Source organism: Molothrus ater, chromosome Z (genome assembly GCF_012460135.2).
Source record: "Molothrus ater isolate BHLD 08-10-18 breed brown headed cowbird chromosome Z, BPBGC_Mater_1.1, whole genome shotgun sequence".
Lineage (NCBI taxonomy): Eukaryota > Metazoa > Chordata > Aves > Passeriformes > Icteridae > Molothrus > Molothrus ater.
In genome coordinates, this window is record NC_050511.2 from 61,751,719 (window position 1) to 61,770,218 (window position 18,500).

The following is an 18,500-nucleotide window of genomic DNA, read 5'->3' on the forward strand; positions in this document are numbered from 1 at the left end:
AGATGCACCAGGAAGGGTTTAGGCTGGACTTTAGGAAAAATTTCTTCACAGAATGAGTGATGGGGCATTGGAATGGGCTGCCCAGGGAGGTGGTGGTGTCACTGCCCTTGGAGGTGTTTAAGAAAAGACCGGATGTGGCAGTCAGTGCCACCATGTCAAGTTGGTGATGGATCATAGATTGGACTTGATGGTCTTTTAACCTAGTTAATCCTGTGATTCTGTAGCACAAACACTTGGTAAGAACTGAATACCTGTCGACACTTTTCTCATTCTTAATCTCTGAGATTAGATAGCTTTATCACTTTGCTCATGACATGCAAAAAAAAGGACAAAAAAAAAGCCCAAGTTCAAATCTTGGCTAGCAAAATGGTATGGGGAACAACTACGTTATGCATCTTAATGAGGGAAAAAGGACAAAATCAGGAATGTGTTTTTATACAAGGAAAATAATGGAAGTACTTTTTAAAAATAGTTAATTTAGCTAATTCCTTATACTTGGGATTACTGCTTCAACACAAAATTTAAATTCTCTGTTCCTAATTCTCTGAGTCTACAACAGTCTCAGTGGCTAGAACATAATCCTAGAATTGAAGATGTTACAGTATCCTAATAACATTACTTGCTTAACTTTGAATAACAGCAGGGTGACACTCTACTCTTGCCCAATGAAAGTATCCTTGAAACCTCCCAAGGCATCTGCTAAAAATAACAAACAGAATAAACCACTTTCCCAGTACATCTCCTCCTTCTTTGGGGTACCAGCCCTCTCTCACATATTAATACTGCCAGAAGATGACAGCAGTAAAGTAACCTATATTGGGTCATTCAGGACTTCAGGTATCTCTGGCTGAAATCCACAGTATCTCCACAAAAAAGAAATATCTTGCTTCTCTGGGGAGAAGAAGGCATAAAGGTGGGTATATGGCTGCCCCTCTAAGAGTTTTTTTGAAAGACTTGACAAAAACTCTCATGTAAGTAAAGAAAGATATAAAAGTAAGTGTATTAAATTAGAAAAAATCTTTGCAGACAGCTTCCTATACTATTTTAACAATATTTTACTTCACTATAATTTACCCTTGTTCATCTCAAAAATGAAATATGAAAAATGAAAATGAAATATGAAAAATTAATATACCTGACATATGTATATTCAGGATGAGATTTGAAAAATGATGCCTCACAGTAATTCTTCACAAAAAAATATGGATAATGAGCATAGTTTCAGGTTTTGTCTTTTGAGTCTAAAATTAATCCTAATTCAGGAACAAGGCCTCAGATTGCAAACCAAGTTACTGACACTCCCAATGTTCATTTACACAAATCAGAAACTCTTAGTATGCTTTATGAATGGTTCCTATTAATTTAATCTTCTGGTTTATATCTTCTTTCACTAATGTACTGTTATCAGTGTTTCTGAATATGGCTATCCAAAGTCAATGATCTATTAAAATTTTCAATAGTCTTTGAAAGCTTTAGAGTATGAACTGGAACACGACAGAATTATTATTTTGGCTATGCCATGTATTTGCTATTCCAAGGAAAGTCCACCCAAGATATCCTTAGAAAACAAAGTCTTGGACACAATGAATAAAGCCTGTTAGAAAGTTGCTACTGAAAATTCCAAAGTTACCACCTACAGTGAACACTCTTATACTTGGAAAAGGTTACTATATACTGGCTGCACTATGATATCTGTGCAGTAAGAAAGCTTTGGTTGAGATGGATACAGGTGAAGCAGTTTGTCATCTGTTTTTAGAAAAAGTGATTAACTATACCACACAAATTTGATTTTGCACTTGCACTAATTTCATCACTTTTACTATAATATCTAAAGTATTTAAAAAGTAATACTTTTTGGATGTAAGAAGAGACTTCCATTCTCATTCTACTGAAGAGATACCAAAAGCTTGAACTGCAAATCTGAGACTAAAGGAAACACCTCTATTAGAATAGCCACATCTTAATAAAAACTTTCAGAACAAATATTTAAGTTCTACACAATTTTCTTTGTTCTGTAAGCAAATCACCATATAACTTCTGTAAACAAAGCCAGGAGTAAAACTTTGGACTGCAGTTTCTTAGCAACCCTATGCAAACTAGATAGCAACATTTAAGCAAGTGAGAGGCAGGAATATTTCAATGAGAAGCAAGAATGTTTTCTTCCACATTATTCTTGCCTATGGTAGATGTTTGCTTTGTGAATTAGAAGACTTGATACTGCAACCTAATTGAGCATGAAGAAACGAAGTGATGAGATTTACTTGGTTTAAGATTTTCATCTATTTGTTCCTATAGCTGCCAAGTTGATTTCTAAGGTTTCAGGGTCCTTGGCCTGCTTTGGAGATAGATAGTTTCCTATGTATTTGAAGTGTCTTATATATCAGTAGACACCACAACTTCCTCTGACAAATTTCCTCTGCTGCTGTTACATGTAATACCTGAAATTATATGAGTCAAAGGATTCAAAGGAGTAAAGTTGGTTTTCTACTTTTCTTTTTTTTTTTCTTCCACTTCCATTGCCCTGACAGTTATATGATGCTTTACAAAGACAAATGGACCAGCACAGCAACTGTGGGATCAGCAACTCTGCAACAGCTCCATGTTTGAATATTTCCCTGGACTGTAGGACCCTTATACCAGAATGTGTCTACTACATATGCAAAATGTAGCTTATACTACCAAAGATCCCTTGGTCAACTTAACACTGAAACTGCGCTTGCAGGAATAATGCTTGAGATATCTGTTGCCATAAAGAAGCCTTCCAAAGCTATTAGTTGCTAAACTCCTGAGGGCTAGTACATTTTTAAAAGGCTGAGATATTGACCCTGGCAGACAGCTGGGTCGCACCCAGTCACTTGTTTCCTCCTTCCTATTGGGATTGGTGGGAGAATTGAAAGAGCAGATGAGAGAAAAACTTATCATTTTAGATAAAAATAGTTCAATAAATAAAGGCAAAGAAAAGAAGTAAAACACAATTAAGTGAGCCATAGGCAATTACTCAGCATGTCCCACAAGCAGACTGTCTCCCATCAACACTTTGGCAATAACCTCCCCAGCTTTAGTTCGGAGCACACTATTACATGCCACAGGTTATCTCTGACCAGCTGGAATCTGTTGTCCCAGCTGTGCCACTTTTGAGCCTCTTGTCCCTGATCAGGCTCCTTGAACGAGATGGCAGTGTGACTAACTGAGAACACCTTGGTGCTCTGCAAGCTCAGCTCAGCAGTAGCTAAAATATGCATTATCAACACTGTTCTGGTCACAAATACAAAACATAGAACCATGACGTAAACCAATGTCTATGTTCTTTCACAGAATCACAGAACAATTTAAGTTGGAAAAGACTTTCAGGACAAGTGAAGTCAACCTTTGACTGATCACCACTATGTAAACTAGATCATGGCATTCTGTGCCACGCCCAGCTTTTTCTTGAATGCCTCTGGGGAAACTGACTCCACCACCCCTCTAGGCAGTCTGTTCCAAAGTTTAACAACCCCTTCAGTGCAGAAATTCTTTCTGATGTCCACCATGAAGTTCCCCTGGTGCAGTTTGGGACTATGTCCTCTCATCCTGTTGCTGGTTGCCTCAGAGAAGAAGCCCACCCCCACCTTACTATGACCTCCTTTCAGGCAGTAGTGGAGAGCAATAAGGCCTCCCCTGAGCCTCCTTTTCTCCAGGCTAAATACCCCCACCCTCAGCAGCTCCTCGCAGGACTTAGCCTCTAGCCCCCCCATCAGCTCTGCTGCCCTTTTCTGGACACATTCCAGCACCTCATTGTCTTTCTTCACGTGAGGGGCCCAGATTGGAAATAGAACTCCAGAAGCAGCATCACCAGGGTCAAGCACAGGAGGACAATCACTTCCCTGGTCCTGCTGGCCACTATTCTTGACACAGGCCAGGATGCCCTTGGCCTTCTTGGCCACCTGGCCACACTCTGGCTCATGTTTAGCTGGCTGTCAACCAGCACCCCCAGTCCTTTTGCCTGGGCCACTTTCCAGCCACTCTGTCCCCAGCCTGTGATGGTGCATGGGGGTGCTGTCACCGAAGGGCAGGACTTGGCACTTGGCCTGGTTGAACCTCACAGCTGGCCTCACTTTATCAATACATCTTGTCCATAATCCTCTGCAGAGCCTGCCTGCCCTTCAGCAGATCAACATGCTCCCAACCTGGCACCACCCACAAATGTACCACTTTACAATCCATTACCTCTCCCAAATCATCATATACAATATTGAACAGGCTATGATATGAAGATATTGAACAGGATTGAGCCTAACACAGAGCCCTGAGAGCACCACTAGTGACTAGATGTCAACTGGATGCAGCATCATTCACCACCACATTCTGGGCCTGGACAGCCAGTCAGGTTTTCAACTCAGGGAAGAGGGCACCTGCCCAAGCTGTGAGCTATCAGCTTTTACAGAAGAATAACATGGGAGACAGTATTAAAGGTTTTGTTGCAGTCCAGGCAGACAACATCCACAGCCTTTCCATCATCCCTTCAGCAATTCAGTCGGTCATAAAAGGAGATCAGGTTAGTCAAGCAGGACTCATCTCACTCATCTTTCCTAAACCCCTGCTGCCTAGGCCTGATCCTTTGGTTGTCCTCTATGTTCTGTGTGATTACACTCAAGATGATCTGTTTATGATCTGTGCTGGGTACCAAGGTCAGGCTGAAAGGCCTGTGGTTCCTCGGAACTTCCGTACGGCCCTTCTTGGGGATGGGTGTCACAGTGGCCAACTTCCACTCTATGATTTTCCTGGTAAGCCAGGACTGATGACAAATAATGGAGAGCAGCTTAGAGAGCTCTTTCAACAGCTTCCTCAGTATGTTTGGATGAATCCCACTCTGTCCCATAGACTTGTGAGTCTCCAAGTGGCACAGTCAGTCTCTCATGAATTTGTTCCAGATTGAAGTGGGTCTACTCTGCTTTTTGTCCCTGTCCACCAGTTTAGAGGGTTGGTTGTCTTTACTGTTAAAGACTGAGGCAAAGAAAGCATTAAGTTACCTCAACCTCTTCCTCATCGTTGGTGATATTTCCTGCCAGGTCCAATAATGAATGGAGATTTTCCTTGGCCTTCTTTCTGTTGTTAATGTATTTATTACAACATTTTCTATTATCTTTTACAGCAGCAGCTAGATTGACCTCTAGTTGAGATTGCACCTTTCTGGTTTTCATTCTTCATGACCTAACATCACTATATTCTTCCTGAGTTGTCTGCCCCTTCTTCCAAGGGCCATAAAATCAAAATTTTTAATCTGAGTTCCTGCAAAAGTTCCCTGTAACACCAATTTTCTTCCCTGATGGCTCACCTAATAGGGTGGTCTGCTCCTCTGTCTTTAAGATTTCCGTCTTAAACTGTGTCCAGTCTTTCTGGATCCTTTTATTATGAAGAACTGATCACCTTAAATTCATGGCCATGAGCCTGCTCTGTTACATTCTGTACTTAGATATCTTATGAACATTCTGATACAATCTGTTTTTAGATATCTTATCTTCCATTCTGTATGTCTGTTTCACAAGATTTGTATGATAGTATATTATCAGTCACTGATAATATATTCTGATTCATGTTTTTCATCCACACTGACACCAATCTGTATCATCTTAGGATATCTCAGGTGCTTGAGCAACCTCATTTTACTTAAAATCTCCACACTTCTGTGTAATGGAAGTCCCAATGACACAGAAAAAAATACTTAAAAAATATTTTTCATCAGTTCTACTGAAATCAGACCTAAGCAGAAATGAAAAATATCTTATGAATGCAAGAATGCAAATCTGGAGTTTCATGCTTAGATGTCCTTGGCAGGAAAAGAAGTCCTGGAAGCCTCTGGTGATCCCACGAACAGTTCAGGGGAACCATCTTAGGAAAAATTTTCTTTCATGCAAGGAAGTTACTGACACATGCAAGGACACCAAAGTCACAACAAAAAAAAGGAGGAACAATACAGTGATGTGCACACAGGTCATGGATGGATCTTCTTCTAGTCTGCATAATCCATTTTTCATAGTGGATGACTGCTGTGAAAAAATTTTAAAGAAATTAAGATTATGTACCTCTGGATCTGCAACATACTCCAACTCAGAGACATACTTCCTACCCATCTTAAATTCTGAGTGCAATTTTAACTGCGCTGTGCAAGATATGTACTGTGCTTAATCCTAAATTTCAATTGATGCTGTTCTGCATTAAACGGACCTTCTATTTCTCCTTAAAGATGCATTTCAAAGATGAATGGGGAAAATGCTGAAATAAATGCAAGTCCTACTTTTATCTGTGCTGATAATTGCTTTTTAATGAAACTTATGTAATCAATTCAGCAGGACTAAAGTTTCCTTTTACTTGGAAAAAGGGTTTCAGCATTGGAAGTCTAATTCTCACACTCACTTCAGTGCAGAACAGGTTAGCAGCTGTTCATCTGATGTTCATGGAGTCTTAAGAAGAGAAGTGCAGGAGATACGTTTGGGCTGAGAGGAGAAGTAAAATACACCTTCTCACTACACTGTCTTTGCCATTCCTTGACAAACCTAGCCAACAGCCTCACCATCACACATTTTGGCTAAGTAAGCAAGCCATAGTCTCCTCCTCAGTTTTCTAACACCAGATATTTGATGGTTGCTTTGAATCTGTATAGCAGTACAAGTAATTTTAAAACCAGGTTATACTCATCAGTGCAATCTACATCTGTGATATGCATTCCTTTACTTCTATTTCTGAATTTCTCTATATTGATTATTTTCCTTCAGGAAAAGGAAAAAAGACAATTCGTCTTCAAGAGAGAAATCTGACCTGGATAAAACGTCTGAGCTAATAATCTGACCATATCTTTAAGAAAAATTACAGAATCACAGAAATATAAATCAAGGCTATAAAAATAAACCTGCCAGCAGCAATAACCTTATAAATGCACATATTTAAATTTGTAAAGAAAAGCAGCATCTGAAAATTTCTTATAAAAAACCCCTAGTAATGCCATTAAGACATTCATTTCTATCATAACTTTGCCAAAGTTTAACCATTAATAATATATTTATAAAATGCTTCCATTTAAAAGCTTTTGATACTAGATTCAGAATTGCTTTATCAAACCTATAATTAGAGGTCAGCCTTGATGCCACAAACATTAGAAGGGTAATCAATGCTATACTACTGCCAGCTGAAAAATCTCAATGAACCACATTTTGCACTACCTTTGACTGTGCTGACTAACTGTGAAATCATCTGACAAAATCAATGACCATGGATCAACATGGATCCACTGTTTAACCTTCTCCCATACCTATATTGTCTGAAAAGTGGAAAGCACAGAAAAAATGTATTTGTGCTCTCAAATTCTATTCAGATGTATGCATATACATGCATGCAACTTGAAAGTGGTTTGTCATTTTACCACATCAACACTAGCCTACTGTAGCTGCAAATTCTCCCCTCAAAATACAGACACATACTTAAAAGAAATAACTACTCTGGGAAAAAGAGCATCTGAAAAAAACCTTTCACATCTAACTCTTGATAGAAAAGAATTCGGAAAAGTTTGTATCCCTCCTATTGTTGACTTTGAATTGTAAAGGAATATCTGACTCATTGTGATCAGTAATTTACATAAAAGCGCTAGAAGCAGTTGCATAATGCTTCAGAACTTAATTTTCTTTGTGAGCTCATTGTCTGGTACTTCAGTAATTAGAAACAGAAAGAAGTCTTTCCTTAAGTGTTGAGATTAAATGTTTTGAGACCATGAGAGTCTTATACATCATAAAAAGGAAGAGCACTGTTCCTCAAACACCAGTTAAGCAGTAAACAATACTGCTCAGTGACTGATACCAGGGTATAGAAAAAAGACTATTTTTTCATATTTCAACTGAAATTTTAGTGGAATTTGTGTTTTCTTTATTCATCTGTTTCACTCCTCTCACTTTCAATGACTACTCAAAAATTTTCTTTCTATGGCTCTCAAAAATTATAAATTATACTACTTATGGTTGTCAGACAGGACTATGTAACACAGTGTGATAACATAGTGAGCAGATTAGAAGAGTTTAACAAAAGGACAATTTTTGGCAGTCTGATAAAACCTTCATGATAAGATTTTCCACTACTGAAGCTGGAACCTGGGTCAAAAAGCTATTTAACCAAGGCTTGTAGTCAAATGAATTTTTTGTGGCTTGTGAATATGAAATGCTGTCATCAAAGACTGATCATGAACACCAGTGATGAGGGGTACCTACCATGGGTAGGTGAATTGACTTAAGAGAGAGTGCCCCTCCTCTAGCCTGGCTAATTGTCCTCAGCTTCCAGCAAGTCTTTCAGAAAACTTCAAATGGACAAACATTTTCTTCTGAAATAGCAAAGCATGAGAACTTCAAGACATCAACTGTTACTTTGTCTGTTCTGTTTTATTGCACACCTCATCTTGTCCCATAGGTTAAACACCTGTTTTGCATTAAAAGAAAAACATTATCAAATGCAATATATAGTAACGATTTGTGCTCCATGTTTTTACAACAATTTCCTTTCAAGAAAATAAAGTTTTCTGCTTAAAGATTCTACCCACATGTTTTCAGTTCAACCCTGAGAGAGAAGAAATGAAGCATGTATGATGATTACCCCTGAGGTATAGCAATCTGAAGGATAAGCAAGTTGTATAACATCACCCAAAGACTCTAAGTAACAGTTAAAACAGAAAGTGAAGAAAAAATTGCTCCAAATGAACCTGTAAAATTATTATACTTCATCACAGTACAATTCTGCCAGCTGCAAATTTTATCTTCCTTATCTTTACAATTTTACCCTGGAACATTTAACTATGGCAAGCAAGCAACAACTACTGGCAAGATCTATTGTGTCATGCAGTAAGATATTCTCCATGCACCATCATAGCACTTGGTTGGGTCATGACTTGGTTCTGGCCAGGAGAGGGTTAATTTTTGCAGCAGCCAGGAGGGATGAGGCCACCATTACCACCTTGAGCCATGAAGGGGAGAGGAGTGTTGTTCAAAGAGGTGCTGTTTGTGGGACTGCTGGTTCACAGGACTGCGAGGTCTGGTGCTGGTTTCCGCAGTGAGCAATCACACGTGGATTGCTCACCTATCTTGCACACTCTTATTGGCCTTCTGATATCTTTGCTGTTCCCAGTAAACTGTTGTTATCTCAGCCAATGATCTTCACCTCCTGTGTCTCCAATTCTCCTCTCCAGCCCCACTGTAAGGGAGCAGGAAGAAGTGAAAGGAGCGACACAAGGTCTTTAGTATTTATTGAGAACAGTAAACTGTGGAATACCATTTCTAAACCATGACAGGTCACTAGACTGTAACTTGGAGATTAGCTGACAAATCACTAACAATGTTCCTTGCAAAAAGTGGCATCTCAATCTGTAAGCTGAAACAGACTGAACTTCACTACTAACATCTGCTAAAATTGCAGCACAATAAGATGTGGCCATAACAGCAATGAGTTTAGAATCAGAATACAACCAAAACACAATAAATCAGGATTGCAGTCACTGACTGCAGCTTTTATACCAATGACCTCTGACTGCTTGGTTCAGATCCTGGTTTTCACAAATGAACATGTCACCAGTTAGAGAAAACAATCCAAAATCTGCAGTTTCCTAACAATCCTAACTGAAGTCCATGAAATTTGCAGTGACACTGAGATACACTAGACACCTGACATTTAGTCATTGGTACTGGAATCAACAATACCAGACTCAGTGTAAGCATTTAATTCTGTTTATCTGAAACACATATACACATTAAGTGAATTCTCTAGCCTAATTACCTCCCCCTTAAGGAGTATTTCTGTGCTATCAGAGACGCTTTTCTGGCATTAAACAGACTGCACTCAGCCAGTTGACAACACCACTTCATGCTTTTGGTTTTCAGCCTCTAGTGGCAGGAGAACATCATGTTGAAAAGTCAGGGTACAGAAGAATACCAAACACAAATGAGATTCCCTCTGAAAAAAAAGCCTTTACCTAAGAGCTGATACCTTACTCCAACTGAAAGCACAAGATACAGCAGTGCTTCTCCTTATAGTTTATCTTCCCTTCTGCTTTGTCTGCAGGACACAATACAGCAAATTTAAAATCAATAGCAACAGGTGTATACCAGCACTCAAACTACATAGAAAGATACTCCCAGTCGTTAGCATTCCTTTCTGTCATGCTGCTGCTGTGGAACGTTTTGAAATGATCTTTCAAGCAACCAGTGAGAGACTTGAGGCTCTCTGTGTTTGCTGTGCTCACTTCAGGTATCTGCACTGAAGAATGTCACAGTAGGCAATAAAGCTTTTCAATTTTCTTCTATTGACTATCCAGGCAGAAACAGAAGATGATCTGCCTGTCAAGTATCTTGTATCCAATATGATTAAATGACTCTGGAGGTACTACAGGCCTTCACCCTAAGCAGAGAGTATAAACCAGCAGTCTGTCACTCTGTGAGGAAAATTAAGATTTTGGTGTCTTATTGGGCATTTATGTTAATGTGACTGGCAAATGGAAGTAATAATGAATCATAATGGATGCCATGGCAAAACAATGCCAGTGTGTTGGATCAAACAGGACACTCACCAACTCACCAATTTTTTGTTTGTGAGAAATGCTGTGAAGTTCCCCATATTGCAAAGTTTAGACATAAGAGATTCTGTTTCTAATAACTTTTGAATGACAAGAATTGTTGTCTCTCAAAAATCTTACACTCATTAAAAAGCAATTTAGGAGGTTATTGAAATAAATTATTTATGTAGTGGGATGCATCATTGAAAAATGTTGAAGAGGCATCCAAAGTGTGACTCAGTATCTCCAAAACAGAAATAACAGCTCACTTTTACTTTTTCTTATGTAAGTTTAATAAGAACTGCATTAAAGTCAACTGATATTATTTAAAGGAGTTTCTTTAGAAGTCCCTCTGTTTTATAAAAGTACCCATCACCATAGTAAAACCTAAGCTTTGAAATACGATCCCTAAGAAACTTCTTATGAAACAGAAGAAGTAATTTTTGTTTGATCAAAATCAAAAAATACTATGAACATTTCTGTTTTATTCCTGAGGCTCTACAATAAGAACAGTACCATTTCAGTGATCCCATTTGCATTCTGTTATGGACCTGAGACTGATAATGCCTAGTTTTATAAACATAGATGATAACAAATAGCAGTGGAATAACAGAAAAAAGAATAAAGCAGTAAACCAAAACAAGATGCCTTGCATAGCACAAATTACTTCATCCACAGCTGACTGCCTCTGAGCAAAAGGAAACTCTAGTGTAAGTCTGTACCATTTAGAAGCTTTGTGATTTGCTGGCAATTTGTAGAAACCAAAGGAAACTTTTGGCAGTATGCCTACATACCATAGTAGTTAAAGAAACTATCATCCCACCCATTTTGACTACAAGCCTTGAAATACTAGTCTAATGTTTCTTCCTACCCTCCTGTTCTCCTTAGCTAGTAGAAGATTTAACATAGAACTTCCAAAATGTAATTTTAGAAAGTGCCACTCTGGTACTCACACTAAAGTAATCTACAGTTAACTTTTTCTTGCCCCTTTTCACTCACCAATAAGTCTCAGCAACAGAAAGTCGTCACTCTAATTAAAAGTGAAAAGCTAGCACACAGATCCAATACTCTGATGTTTCACAGCTGCATGCAGAGCCGCCCAGACACCTGTTTATTTTTATAGCAATTCCTTTTGCTCTTTATCATTCCATCCCTTAAAGTTGGATTATAAAATGAGGCAGAATAAACTACATCATCATGAAAATGACAGCGCATTTGTACATCCCACCTTCATTGAAAACCACAAATCCCTATAAAGCAATTTTGTTTGTCCAGTTGCTACTGCAGGAAGCAGGAATCAACGAAACTGATCTACACATTATGAATTCTTTGTAGTGCATGGCTTTCAGAATGTACTCTGCTTGTGTTTAGCTTGACTTCTGACACAACTTGAGTATCTAGTGCCAAATGGCCATGTATGCTGGACAATCTGAATTCCTGCCCCAATTTCTGAAGGTATTTTAGATACAAAAAATATAGACAGGATATTAGTAATGCTTTTCAGTAACCATGCAGTAGTTTAACTCTTTGTTTAGTCTAGGGACAACTAGGAAAAAAGGCAAGAGCAGCAAACACTGAAGGTAGTTAGCTGCTGATTACCACGCTTTGTGCGTCTGCCAACTGGAAACATTGAGCCTCTAAGTCCTTAGAAGAGCTTAGGCTGCCAAATAATCTTGCACTGAAAACATGCTTCATGTATCCTTGGTGTCCAAAAGCTGACTCTACACTGACACTGTACCTCCTGATAACACTGACAAAGCTCAGTACAGAACAGCTTCTGCTCTCCTATCACCCACATTTCACTGCAGAATCTTGGAAGCTGGGCAGTGAAAGTACCTAAAAGGGAGGCAGGGTATGAAAACTAAAACCCTCTAGGCTCTAGGACATAAAAGAAGCAGTCCAAATTTATGTCCTGTATAAAACTTTAACTACTAATAAAACAGAAAGCAGACTCCCTTTTCTGGACATGCTTTGTAAGAAAGTAACTTCAGTTCTTCTCAGCCAAAGAAAAAGATTCAACTTCACAGGTAAAGGTATGTGGCTTCTTGCTGCACCCAGAAGTCCTTGAAAGTCCACTGAAATTTCAAAGTCTCTAAGTGTACCCTTGTTATACCCCAAGTGCAAGAAGAGGTACATCTTCTCCCAGATGAGGCAGGATGTATCCCTGAAGTGTGTGTAGGTATAGGTGTGTGCTGGTCAGCAGAAGAGAGGGATGTGCTGTGATGCAAACACAGCAGCTCAGCTGAAGAGTATTTGCAGAGGGCAAGTAACAAGGCCCTGTACTTCAGCCTGTCCTATTATGATCTAACAGCTTTTCCTGCCTTTATGAAGAAGGTTTTGACAAGGAGAGGATTCTCCCATCTAAGTGTGATCCAACGTTGCTCCAACTTGTTTCTGCAGTTTAATCATCGTTAAGTTTTGTAGCTGACTCCCAGCTTTCACCTGCTGCATTCTTCTGGACAAAATTTGTTTGCAGGAAAGAAACAACACAACCCCCAAAGCATTTTAGTTGTGTAAAGGACAAGGTTTCAACCTTTGTAGTTTCTTTTCTGTGGGCAGAAAGCATTAAATGCTTTTCACAATTAAAAAAAAAAAACCCAAAAAAACAAGAACCCAAACCTCAAGAAAACAAAATGTATAGTTAACATATTGACAACAAGCGTATTCTCCTTCCTTCAAAAGATGCAATTCCACAGAAAGGTGTTTCTTTCTGCCAAGTACCTAGCTAATAAAATGTTACCAACAAATAACTGCCCTCAAATATCCACTGAGCAGAAAGGTGGCCCACTTCCTGAGGTGAAGTGTCCTCCCTGATTTTCTCCAAGCCTTAACTATGGCACATCTAAAGAGCAAGATGGAATGAGAAATATCAGAAAGCAGAACTCTGAAGGGGAAATATGTCATTCATTGAGATATCTCCAACTAGTCATCTGACACAGATATAACCTGCCAGAATTCTCACTTCTGTGTTTTTATCTAACTCCAAATGAAAAATCTCCATCACTTTATCTCCATCACATTGTTGCAGGGGGAAAAAAACCAACAATCTCCACTAATTTGCCTACTTCAATTAAAAAATTCTACAAAGTTCAAGAGACTCAGAAACTAGGACAGTTGTAACACATAATAACAGGCTAATAATTCAATGAAATTATATTTAAGAAAAGCAAGTCATCCCATACATTCTGCCTCCTAAAGGGATGGAAAATGGTTCGTTTCACACGCCCAGAACTCTCAGAACAATTTTTATGCGTTTTCAGATAGGTTCAAATGATTTCAAAGAGTCATATGTGTGCATGAAAAAGACAAAAACATGTATTTCACAAAGATTTTAATGCAGATCATTCTGTTTAATGAGGAATAAAGTTTTGTAGAGTTTCATAGACTAATTGGTACTTTCTGTCTGGTGGCTTAGATTGGAAATGTGAAGGGTGTCATAGTGCCTTACTTGTTCTCGTTGCTGGCATCATATCGAGGCATAGGGTCAAAATCATTTCCATTTACATCAAAACTGGCTTGCGAATCCTGTATCCAACAGAAGAAAAAAACCAGTTGCTAATTAATTAGCCATCTACTCCTGTGACCTATACATTCATTAGCAGGTTCCTACAAAAGAGTAAATAAGCTAACTTAATATTCCTGTGGTTTTATGGTGACTGTCTTTTAGGACAGCATTATATACAGGAATTATATATTTTATTTTAATTTTGGAAAACACATCAGGATAAAAAATGCTCTGAAAAAGTACATGTCCAGCACTAGGGAGGAAATAGAATATGGTGTTTCATTTAACGAGAAGACTACTTCTCTTCTACAAACCTTTAGGAAGTTAGGAGAGTTCATTCTCAAAACTGAGATTTTGCTGAATGTTTTAAGATTCAAAAATTTATCTTCTTGACTATGACTGAAATTTCAGACATTGTTTCAAGAAATTAGAATAATATAATTTTCTTAAGAATATTGTTATAAAATTACATCTTGGAAAGCAACACAAACTGCTTCCCCATTTCCTTGAGAGTACAACTGTTTCAAATATCTGCAAGATATCTGTCTTTTTGTTCCATATTTGTCATGGGTCTTACAGCTAAAAAGAGTTCATAGAATGAACAGCTGCTGGTTTGTATGGCTCTCATTAATTGATGCAGTGACATGCAGTGTGCTGACATGGCAAGCAGCAATTCTTAAACTCTTGTTTCTTCAAAACCAGTTACACATTAACCTCAAATATTCCTATTTGCAGCCCCATCACCTATAATCTGAGATATAGAACATATTTATGATCAAACAAACAATGTGTATTGCTTGTGAATTTGGGGAATTCCAAGCTGGCACCAGGAAAGGGAGAGAGGAGCAGTAAGGATAGAAATTGTTGCTTTCAATTCAGTGGTAGGGCAGTACTGATACAATCTGGGTCATTCACTGAGGAGGTAAAATTTTATCTGCTTTATTTAAATAATATAAGATATTAAAATGAAAGATGTGTCATGTAGGATAGGATCAAACATACATTGACACATTAGGCAATTGCCCCCCAGTTGTTTTCACATCCTCCAAGCTGAGTTCCACATGTACCATAGGGAAGGATACATATGTAGATATGGCTAATTTAAAATAAGTGGCTTTAAACTGTGGACACCATTGTGGTTTTTAATGGGTCGTTAAAGATGTTTTTGTCACAATCTCTTAATGCTCTATCAAGAAGTAAAGTTGCTGGCAAGAAGCCTTTGTTTAGGGCTCTTTAACAAGATCTACATTTGTAATGGGAATTAGGGTATGTGCTTGCCTTGCACTGGTCATCTTCACCACTCCAGCTCAATCCAAATATATTTGCTTCTTTTATTACGCTGTGTAGAAGTACACCTTGCACACTCTATTTCAGACAAATAATAAGGTCCTCACAGTTAAATGCCTTCAACTAATGCCTACTTCCAAAAGATAGGACAAATCACTCCAGCAAAATGTGGACCTCATGCTCTGAACAGCTTCAAACTCTGACACCAACAGGAACTAACCCACTAGTGAAGAAGATTCTCCTTATGTTATCAGCTTCCAAGACAGATTAAATCAGTCATCTAAACATGGTGAACCACAAGCAAACAGAAATCTTGTTAGGCAAAATGAGACACAGACACAGAAAACAATGGATGCAGCTCTATCACAAATTGTGAGGGGACCCAGTAGAGTTAAGAGAGTTATTAGAAAGAATATTCTTTCAGAATATTCTATACCTGTTCTTAACTGAGTGAATCATGAAAGGTCATATATTTTCCTTTCATATTGTTTCTAGCAGTATAATAAACAGCTTTAAAAATTAATGCATTGAAGGATTACTGTAAAATTACTGTCTTTGAGAAAAGCTTCTCTCTCACTGACTAATGTATTGGCCAAATATGGAATTCATCTGTGTGTGTTAACTGAAAAGCAGTGTATTCCATTTCTAAGTTCTGAAAGTGTGAAGATATTAAGTAAAAAAAATTGCAGAAGAGACAAAAAATATCCAGTAATTGGTTCCAGTTCTTCAGAAATTCAGGACTCAGCTACAAGAAGTATCCAGATATTAAATACATTCAGATGAAACACAGTCTTAACTAAAACAATGCATATTATCAAAACCTGTTTTCCTTCCACCCATTGGTGTTAACATTTGAGGAAACACTTGTATGATTCTTCCCCCTTCCCTCCTCTTTTCTCCATCTTTCTAGAAGCAGCAAATTATTTTTCAGTAATAACAAAGCAGGAAATCTGGGCTCCTGTGTACACTCACATAATTCTGCATCAAGTCTGGGTGGTTTCTTTCAATGCCGTCATCCAGGATGGTGACCACAACATTCTTTCCAGTGTAACCTCTCTTCCAAGCACCTACTATATTCATATCTGATTGGCAATGGTGGGTGTTGTCACTGCAGTGCTGGGGAAAGAAGAGGAGACAAAGATGTTGTATATTGGAGGTTACTGAGCAGTGAGGGATTGAGATACTATCCTACTGACATTAACATTGCTATTTAAAACCGCACATGAACATATTGAGTTGAATAGGAACTATACAACATCAACACCTTTATTTAGACAGAAAACAATTTTAAAAAATGCAAATTGTACAAAAACTGCTAGTCCCACTTATTTCTCTTTCTGATTACTCTTCATGCTAAGCAATACAAAAGGAGGCATTCAGCTGTACTGAATTTGAAATATTTGAATTTTTTTTTTCAAAAAACTAAACCATATGTGGATAAAAGTAGACAAATGCCTGTACTGAAATGCTAATGGAAAAAAAGAACCACCTTGCTTTTTAGAGCTTATACGCTGTGTACAATTTCCTGACAGAATGTTTGGAAACCAATCAAGATTCATTTCTATCTACAAAAGAAGGCTTTTGGCAGGTTTTGTGCAGGATCAGCAGGAGATGAGCCACAGTTAAGAACCTGTAATGAAAACACCACCCTGAAAAACTTGCATCTTAGGGGGTTGGATGAATTGTAGTTAGTGCTGATTGACAGCAGCCTGGGGTACAGCTTTCAGAGCAACCAAGGCCAGTATCATGGAGGAAGAAAGTTTAGCGTACATTAAAGCTAAAAGCCTCTTCCTAGACACAAATGCACCCAGTTCATGTGAAGAAATCTGGCTCGCCATGGCTATGAGACGTGACCCTTAGTATTTATAATGCCCCATTAGCCACTCTAATCCATACGCAGAGCCCTCCCCTGTGAAATTAGTTCAATGAGCCTCTCTCATGAGTACTGCTTTCCTGCAGCTCTGCCAGGCTCAGACAGAGCAATAGGCAAAAACAGAAAAAAGAGGGGGTACAGGAAAGAATAAAAGTAAAGGGTGGGAGGAAGAAAAAAGAAATTAAAGAAGAAATTTGTATCATAATAAATGATGGCTGTAGAGCCATCAGTGGCTGTAGAGCATGTGCCACCTCATTCCCTGTGTCTCCACCTCATGTCCCCACTTCAGCCTCATGTTTAGTCACTCTGCTGCTTCTAAGGAGTAAATAGATTTGGAGGGGTGTACTCCACCTTGACTTAGTCTTCTCCAGTCAGCAAACTTTCTCAGTCTCCATTAGCAAACCTGTGTGCAAACTGATTCTATTAAATCATATTTTTCCTCCTCCTTCTTTTTCTCCACTTTACCACCCAAATCAGAGGATTTAAGAATGGTCATTTGTTATTACTAGAGCAAGGTTATATTATTATAGATAATATAAAGTCTCTCTCAGGGTTTTTCCATTATGCCCACAAATATCTGTCTCTCTCTGTCTATCCATCCACACACAAAGGACTTCAGGGACCAGTTCCAAGGAATGTGTAGCTTTTGTTCTCTGTATTGTTTGGAAATGCTCATACTGCTGGCTTTATGAAATTAATTACAGTGTAAACTTGCTGTCTGAGTGTAATAGTTGTACACACAAGGATTTCTAATGTACAAACAAGATGGTTAAACAAATTTAATGTTTCCAGGTACATCTGTCTTTTTCAAAATGTTACTAAATTAAGTATCAGAAAATACCTGCCAAAGTTTTTAATATCATCCCCCACATTTTCTGATGTGAAGACAAAGAGACAGGAAGATGGAACCACTAGCCTTTGGCCATAGGGTGAGCTACAACAGCCAATCAGGATTCCTGGCTCTGGCCTCCAGTCAGATTTACTGGACCATTACACTGTGCCTTTATCCCCATTTCTGGAATGCCAAATGACCCTCAACTGCTTTGCCTAATGTCTTGTCGTCTCTTCCTAAGGGATGAGCTTGTTATTTTGCTTTCATACCAGCCAAACCACACAGTCTAAGCAAGCATATGGATATTTTAATCCCATTCCTTTGCAAGCTCTTTGGATCTCTGCCAGAAGATCACCAGTACTTCCCTTAACGAGTCCATTGCCCTCACTTGTCTTACTGGAATATTTTCTTTTGTGATGGTGACTAAAGGGGCCTTTGCTACATG

The 18,500-nt window shown here is 38.5% G+C and overlaps 1 protein-coding gene across 2 annotated transcripts in view; it reads right to left on the reverse strand.

Annotated features, from left to right (window-relative positions):
• The window catches only part of PCSK5 (proprotein convertase subtilisin/kexin type 5), a 227,476-nt gene that overhangs the window by 140,232 nt on the left and 68,744 nt on the right, over positions 1–18,500 (reverse strand). For both annotated transcript variants that reach the window (XM_036402993.1, XM_036402994.2), the window contains exons 4-5: positions 16,323–16,466; positions 14,007–14,083 (exon numbers count right to left, since the gene is read on the reverse strand). In XM_036402993.1, the coding sequence (XP_036258886.1) occupies positions 14,007–14,083; positions 16,323–16,466 (221 nt within the window). The remainder of the gene's footprint in view (positions 1–14,006; positions 14,084–16,322; positions 16,467–18,500) is intronic.